This window comes from Amaranthus tricolor, chromosome 4, assembly GCF_026212465.1.
Source record: "Amaranthus tricolor cultivar Red isolate AtriRed21 chromosome 4, ASM2621246v1, whole genome shotgun sequence".
NCBI classification, from domain to species: Eukaryota; Viridiplantae; Streptophyta; class Magnoliopsida; order Caryophyllales; family Amaranthaceae; genus Amaranthus; species Amaranthus tricolor.
The window spans coordinates 7897441-7905476 of record NC_080050.1 but is presented as its reverse complement, the minus strand read 5'-3'; the positions used below and the strand labels follow the sequence as shown (position 1 = coordinate 7905476).

At 35.6% G+C, this 8036-nt stretch overlaps 1 protein-coding gene across 2 annotated transcripts; it reads left to right on the top strand.

Moving 5' to 3' along the window:
- Window positions 1-1025: 1025 nt before the first annotated feature.
- LOC130810369 (uncharacterized) lies at window positions 1026-6731 on the top strand. Of its 2 annotated transcripts, none has more exons than XM_057676401.1 (11): window positions 1026-1387; window positions 3065-3663; window positions 3745-3834; window positions 3947-4186; window positions 4645-4866; window positions 4969-5266; window positions 5343-5659; window positions 5759-5874; window positions 5951-6042; window positions 6175-6245; window positions 6337-6731. In XM_057676401.1, exons 1-11 carry the CDS (start codon window positions 1192-1194, stop codon window positions 6427-6429), a joined length of 2334 nt encoding a protein of 777 aa, XP_057532384.1. In that variant the 5' UTR covers window positions 1026-1191; the 3' UTR covers window positions 6430-6731. The 2 variants fall into 2 exon arrangements, with proteins under 2 accessions (XP_057532384.1, XP_057532383.1); XM_057676400.1 differs by having other exon boundaries at window positions 5951-6057.
- The last annotated feature ends 1305 nt before the right edge of the window (window positions 6732-8036 follow it).

Below are 8036 nucleotides of genomic sequence, written 5' to 3'. Positions count from 1 at the left end.
TTGTGAAGTTAGCTTTTAAAATTAGTTGATATATTTAAGGTTGGAAATTCATGTGATATTTATACACCATTTTAATACAGGTAGTGTTGTGCGGACAACGAAAGCGATTATCTAAAATAATAAAACAAAAGAACTTCACAAACATCAATAAAGAAATCACACCAAGAATTGACGTGGTTCACTATCAATGCGATAGCTACGTCCATGGGCACCGAGAAATAAAGTTTCATTATTAAAACTGCAGATTACAATATGAATCTTAGAAAAACTCTCTAATGGTGGCTCACTTTCTCACTTGTCTAGATTGCATGCCTTAACCCTAATTACAAGAGGGGTTTATATAGTAAACTCCCATAAAAAGAAATTAGGTTGAACTAAATACAAAGCCCCGCTCAAGAAAACGAAGAAACCGTTGACACACAAAAAATGTCGACTCGGCTTTTGTGCCCAACCAGATCAAGCTGACTCAACTTTTGAAGCTTGACAAAAACCAAGAGATCAGAATCTAACGCCGACTTGGCGATTAGTCCTCTTCCAGAAAAATCCGAGTTGGCTTGGGCTTCTAGGGCTTCTAGAATGTTTCTGATCTTCAGCAAGCTCCAAACCATATCGACGAAACGCAACGTTTAGCCACTAGAACATGCCATGACATGTCTTAAATTCAATTTGAGTCAACAAAACACTAACCAGTAGAATCATCTTTTTTGTGTCAAGCTTAAAAAACTTTCTGAAAAAGATTCAAAGTTAAACTTCACAAAATTGATACTAATAACAATTTTTTAAGGTAAAATTTAAAAGAAAATCTCACTTTATGTAATCTGATTCACTCCACCTTTAAATTTTAAAAAAGATAAAATTAAAAATAAAGAATTTGAAAAATAGTGAGATTTGAAAAGTTATTTTAAAATTTTTTATATTAATTATTTTTAAAATAATAATATAATTAAGTCAAAATCAAATTACATTTTTTTTAATTTGACAAACAATACGAAGACTTGATAAGAGAGCATACTTTAATATCCACGTCAAGCGGTTGTAAAAATCTAAACAAAACTAGGGTTCTTCTTCATTCTAATCTAAACCTTCCCCAATTTCTCTTCATTTTCTCTCTCGTATATCTTTCTTAATCCCTTTAATTTTCTTTCTTATTTAATCAATTCTCTTTATTTACATTTGAATCATCATCAGAAAATGCCTCCCAGAACTAAGAAATCTGCAGCTACACCAGCAAAAAAATCGGCTAAAACTTCAAAAGCTCCTGCAAAGTCTGAGGTTAAATCTAATGATGTCGTATTATCTGAAAACAACGAAAACGTTCACAGTAATACGTCAACGGATCTGAGTCTCGAACTCAAATCTGATGTTAATGGATCGTTCTCTTTGAGAAGTAATTTTTCCCCTTCTTTCTCTTTTTTATTTTTTTAATTATTTTTGTTTTGCTTTAATGGAGTTTCTTTATATTATTTTCTCTTACTGGTTAAGGTATTTTGTTACCTGTTTTTTGTTTTGGGATTATGTTATGTTTGTATTGGAATGGAACATTGATTATGTTATGTTTCTGAGCTGCTCTTTTTTTTTTTTTTTTTTTTTTTTTTTTTTTTTTTCTGTCACAGTTCAAAAAGATTTGAATTGTGTCGGGTGAATATTTTTTTAAGGTTAATTTTGTGATATCAAAAGATATACAACTTTGGGGGATCATGTTACGTTTTTCGGATGCTTGTCTTGGTGGGTGCTACAATCCATTCCAATTTTTTTTGTTTTATGTTGAATTGGGGGATTTTTTGTTTGCTATTGATAGCCTAAGAATTATACAAAGATTTTGTTCTTGAAAATGAAGCTTGTGGGAATAGGAACACAATTAAGTTTGCAATCACCGAGAAAAGGAGATATTTTGTTGAATAAAGTGTATCAGTTTTTGTAGCAAGAGTTGGTTTTTAATGGGAGGAATTTACAAAGTGCAAGTGATTGTTGTGTGGAAAAATCTTGTCTTTGATTTTTGGTTCTTGGCTTGATTTTATGATGTGGAGATTCTTTAAAGTTCGGTTATTCTGCTTTCACTTTGGAAAAATCAGATTCTTGTTTTATTAAGTTCAGTGTTGAAGTTGAAAGTTTTTGCGGTAGACATTGAAAATTAAATAGATTAATGACCAAATTGTCTCTTGCCTACAAGTTGGTTTTTCCAAGTTGAAAATGCTAGCAAGAAGAGGCTGTTATTCGGAAGGCAATTGGTCAGCTCATTTGTTGTTAGACATTGTTTATTGACATTCATGTCACTCCACCTTTTTCTCTTTGGAGATGAGGAGTTTGCTACCATTCAGGATTGGACTTTGGCTAGCTAATATAATGAGCTTGCTCTTTAAGTGTATCCGAAAAAACTTGTTTTACTCTGTATTCCATCTCATGTAGCCTTGATATTTTGGATGGATGTTCTTTGGTTGGAGTGCAAAAGGTCAAGGGAAGTCTATGAATGCCTGTTCTTGTTGGTTCAAGCCCTTTATTGGATGGATGGACACTATCATTTATTTGGATTACCCATTTGACCATTTTAGACTTCATCATATACTTTGAGAATAATTGAATAAGGGCTTTTGAAGGGACAGTTTTCTCAAATCATTACATATTTGTTGCTATTTTTCATTTCTCCTGCATGTCTATGTACTAGTTTTTGAAATTAACTTTTCTCTAAACAAGTTTAAAGAGTGCGTACAAGTTTAAACTATCAATGATTTACGAAGCTTGGTAATAGGGAGAAGTGGAATTAGAATTGTGTAATCTTTTTATGAAGATCAATGCATTGGATACACATAAGAGTGCAAGGATTAAATTAAGTAATGGAAATAGCTTATTTTTTGGAACTGACAAGAACTTTTATGTGCCAATTCTTTGGACATGCTAACTTCTAATCTGAGCTCACTGCTTAGACTATGCAATACCATATTTGTGCTTGATTGTAGAATTCAGGGGCTAATAGGGTTTATTTACTATGCTCCCAACTCTTATTGTTCTCAATGGAGAATTCAGCATGTTAACTGGCTGAATTGTGTCAACCTCCTTTTCATGACAGAAGAAGATGAGGTTAAAGAGGATGAATATGAAAAAGATGAACGGTTGGACCTTGAGGATAACGAACCAGAATATGAACCAGAAGAATATGGTGGTGAGTATGATGAGAAGGAAGGTGACCAAGATGATTTGCAGGAGGAAGGGGATGAAGGTATGGAGGAAGTGGAGGATGGTGATTTAGATGAAGAGGAGGAGGAAGAGGAAGAAGAGGGAGACGTGGCTGAGGAGGACATGGAAGAAGTTCCAGAGGAACTTGAGGGTGAAGAAGATGATGAGCATGCGGATGCTGACGAGGGACAGGAGCATGATCATGAACCTGATCATGAGCAGACTGAACTGTTTGATGCCGCAGAAGCACATGAACACCATGAACTTTTCAAAGAGAGGCGCAAACGCAAGGAATTCGAAGTGTTTGTTGGTGGGTTGGACAAAGATGCTACCAAGGAGGATTTGAAGGAAGTTTTCAGTGCTGTAGGCGACGTTACTGAAGTCAGGCTCATGATGAACCCTCAGACCAAAAAGAACAAGGGCTTTGCATTCTTACGCTTTGCCACTGTTGAACAGGCAAAGCGTGCTGTCACAGAGCTAAAAAATCCTGTGGTATTTGTTTTGATCTTGTCCTAGATTGAGTGACTACAAAGCACAGATTATCTTTAATTTTATCTAACACCCAAATTCCAGGTTAAGGGGAAGCAATGTGGTGTCACTCCAAGTCAGGACAGCGATACTCTATTTTTGGGTAACATATGCAAGACATGGACGAAGGAAAAAGTAAGTAGATTGTGGTATTGCTGTCTCCATCAGGCTTCATCTTTACTTTGTTATTGGTAATGTGGAGTTTCATTGTTCTCTTCTGATTGGCCTATATTAATTGTTCTTCCAGTTAAAAGAGAAACTGAAACTTTATGGAATAGAAAATGTTGAGGACTTGACGTTAGTGGAAGATAGTAACAATGAAGGGAAAAATAGAGGTTTTGCTTTTTTGGAGTTTTCCTCTCGTTCCGAGGCCATGGATGCTTTTAAACGTCTTCAGAAGAGGGATGTTTTACTGGGAGTTGAGAGGCCTGCAAAAGTTTCTTTTGCGGATTCTTTCATCGATCCTGGAGATGAAATTATGGCCCAGGTAATTAGATTAAACATCTTTCCATTTCTTGGATGATTTGACAGTGATGTTTATCTTGCAAGTTGTCAAATATCCGCTTGGAGGGACAATGTGTGATTCAGTATGGATAACCACACAGAAAGCTCGTTATTGCTTTAATTGAATTATTGGCTACTATTTACCGTTGCCATTTTTCTTTTAGTGCAGATTTAAAGGTGTTTTAGAGTAGTTATGACTTGACAGTTTATAAGGTTTTTTTTTTATTTTTTATTTTTATTTTATTTTTATTTTTTTCATCATTGGAATTGATAAATTTGAGTGTTCTTAACTTGACTCCCTAATGTACTCATTTGGCAGAGTAAGGATTAGGTTTAATGGTGAGCTTATTGAGTTTCTGGCTTTTTATTCTGTTGTGCACTGTTCAATTTCTTGGAATTTAGACCCTTTTAATTGTGGAGGTATTTGGTTGCCTGTTATAGGTCAAAACTGTGTTTATCGATGGTCTTCTTGCCTCTTGGGATGAGGATCGCGTTCGTGTGCTGCTCAAGAAGTTTGGGGAGATTGAAAAGGTTGAACTTGCTCGCAATATGCCATCTGCGAGAAGAAAGGATTTTGGCTTTGTTACTTTTGACTCTCATGATGCAGCAGTAACTTGTGCTAAAAGCATTAATAATGTAGAATTGGGTGAAGGAGATCACAAGGTTATCGTGGGTTTAAATGTTTTTTTTACTTCTATAGTCAAGAGGATACGAGACATGATAAGAAAATATAGATGAGCATTATTTGACTTCTCTTTTTTGCAGGCTAAAGTAAGAGCCAGATTGTCCAGGCCATTGCAACGGGGCAAGGGTAAAGGTCACTCCCGAGGCGATCACAAGGGGGCTCGTATTATTGGACGACGTCCTAGGGCTCCATGGAACCGCCCATTACCACGTGCCTTTCCTCCTCGTGCAAGGGGCCTTGGGAGCCGTATTCCAGCTGCTGCGGGACGTGGCTTGAAGAGGCCTATTGGAATACGGGATAGGCGCCCCCCACCACCCATGCCTGCTAGAGCCAGGCCATTGCCACCTCCATCGAGGTCATATGAAAGGAGAGCTCCTGGTACACATTCTGATCTTCTCTGACTGGTGTTGGCTGTAGAATACTGAAATGATATCTTATGTACTGTTCTGTGCAGCTCCACCACCAAGTAAGAGTAGTTTGAAGAGGGATTATCCCAGGAGGGAGGAGCTCCCACCAAGAAGCAGGCCTGTGGCAGACTATAGTTCTAGGTTGCCTCCTGAAAGGCGACCATCTTATAGGGATGATTATGATGCTCGTTCGCCCGTTTATGCTGATGCACATAGGAGCAGTGCCTCACGCTCTGCAGCAAGGAGACCTTATCCCGATGATAGCTATGCCCCAAGATATGAAAGGCCACTTCCAAGTTACCGTGAAGGACGTCCTCGTGATTACGATTCTTTGTCTGGTTCAAAACGCTCTTATAGTGCAATGGTTGGTTGATATTCTTTTTTGTTCCCTCATTCTGTGCTTCTTTTTGTGTTCAACTTCAACTTAACGTTCTCTAAATTGTGGTTTCCATTGATATCCAAGGATGATGTTCCTTCACGGTACGCTGATCCTGGGCAAGGTGTGCGCCATTCAAGGGCACGTTTAGACTATGACATTCCATCTGGAAGCTCTCAGTATGGGGATTCATATGGTGATAGGTCAGTCTCAGCTTGATCTTTCAATACTATATTCTTGTTGTCATTTTACTTTTGACGAACTGGCTCATGCTTACAGAGGGGGAAGATCTACCGTTGGATACAGTGGCAGCAGCAGCAGAAGCTCAATGTCTGCTCAGGATTCTCATGGGCTTTACAGTAGTCGTCAGGGTATGAGCTATAGTGGTACGCGCAATTGTCCATATAACTAAATCATTTCAAAACGTAACCTATCATATCTGAGATTACTATTTTCTTTTTCTGCCTCCCTCTCGGCTGTTATGACAATTCATTGCATTTCAGGTTCATACAGTGGCAATGATGGTGTGTATTCTTCAACCTACGGCAATGAATATGCGTCTCGTGGATCTGATGTATGTTCGTATGCCTTTGTTCCGTGTATAGATCGAGTCCTAGTCCCCAAAAAAATTGGTTTGATATTTAACTTGATGCTCCATATTTCAGGTTGGTGGAAGCTCGTATTCCTCTATGTATTCTGGCCGTGGTTTGGGAGGAAGTAGTTACATGGGAGGCGGCAGTTCTGGTTCTTATTATTGAGGGTATTAGACGTTGTACTATGAGGTTGCTAAGTCGTTGCTTTGCAAGTCGGATATCTCGCTGTTGAAGGACGAGTGAAGATAATATGATCCCCCTTTGTTAGTTTAGCTTAATTTAGTTTTAGAGAAGTAATATTGATGTTTTCTTTTCTTTATTTTTTTTTTAGTTTCGGTTTTGTACGGAAGATTATGCTTTAAGTTACCTAGAAGAAAAAAAAATGATGCTGAATACATTGGATATTTGGATTTCATGTAATTGTATTTGGTTTCAAGTTCTGCTGTAAAGAGTTAAACTTCTCCCAACCTTTTATTTTCTGATTTATTTTGCAAGCTTTATGTCGTAAAATTGGTAGTCTTCTCACTTTATGTCAACCGGATGTTTTTCCGTTTTAAATTAGTTGCAACATTAGAAAAATGACACTATTTGTTCATCACTCTTATTTAAAATTAGTTTTTAATTTATATTTAAAACGTAGTCAAGTAAGATTTTGTTTGATTCTTCTCATTGTAAAGATTATTAATATTAAATTTTTATAATTTTTTATTATATATAAATAGAGATAATAAAGATTGAATTAGTGCATTAAACTCCGTGAAAAAACAAAAGTTGCAAGTAAATTAGAACGAAGGAAGTACGGCATTTAGGAATTATCTCAAAAGAAGTGGATGCTCGAATGGGTGCCTAATCCTCTACAACCCTACCCACGTAAAGAAGGAAAATTTGAAACTAATAAGTATTTTTAACAAAAGAAATAAAAAAAGAAATTCGGTCAAACTTAATTTCAAAAATAAGCGTTTTTATGTCCGAGCCTAAGGTCAGGTATGTTCGCAATTATTAACAGCGAACAAAAAATTTGGTCAAAATTGTTTGTTCGCAGTTATTAACTACGAACAATAAAAGACAATGTCATAACGTTGTATGGGACAAAAAAATAGAAATTATGTTTGTTTGCAGTCACTAATTGTGAACAAACATGGCTCCCCTTTTTTCATTTAATGTTATGACATTGTCTCCCTTTTGTTCGCAGTTATTAACTATGAACAAACAATTTTGACTAATTTTTTTGTTTGCGGTTAGTAATTGCGAACAAACCTAACCTTAATTTCGGACATGAAAACGCTTATTTTTAGAATCAAGTTTAATTGAAGGTTTTTTTTTTTTTTTTTTTTTTTTTTTTTTTTTTTTTTGTTAGAATTACCTATTTATTTCAAATTTTCGTAAAAGGAGAACCTACCAAAAATAAACTTACGTAGTCAGCTTTGTTGGGTTTTACAATAATGAAATTAGGACCTTGGCAGGTATTAGTATTAGCCCTCTATGTCTGACTCTCTTAAGTGTCTGATGTTGCCTATCATCACATATATGATATAACCTATTAACGCCTCTTGAACAATAAACTTCTAAAGAATAGTTTTCCTATACCATGATTGGTGCCATATTTCTATGTAATTAAACATAAAATTTTAAAAATTAGTGATAAAGTATATTAGATCTTAAACAAATAATTAAACATATAATTAAATTATATATTAAATATCAAGCAAATTTAATAATTACACACATTAATTTTAAATAATAATAATTAAATAAATAATAATAAAAAAAAC

Coding starts and splice junctions, on each gene's coding strand:
- LOC130810369 (XM_057676400.1), top strand. CDS start 1,192: ATGCCTCCCAGAACTAAGAAATCTGCAGCTACACCAGCAAAAAAATCG. Junction 5,875..5,950: donor GGGGATTCATATGGTGATAG/GTCAGTCTCAGC, acceptor TCATGCTTACAG/AGGGGGAAGATCTACCGTTG. Junction 6,058..6,174: donor TCAGGGTATGAGCTATAGTG/GTACGCGCAATT, acceptor ATTGCATTTCAG/GTTCATACAGTGGCAATGAT.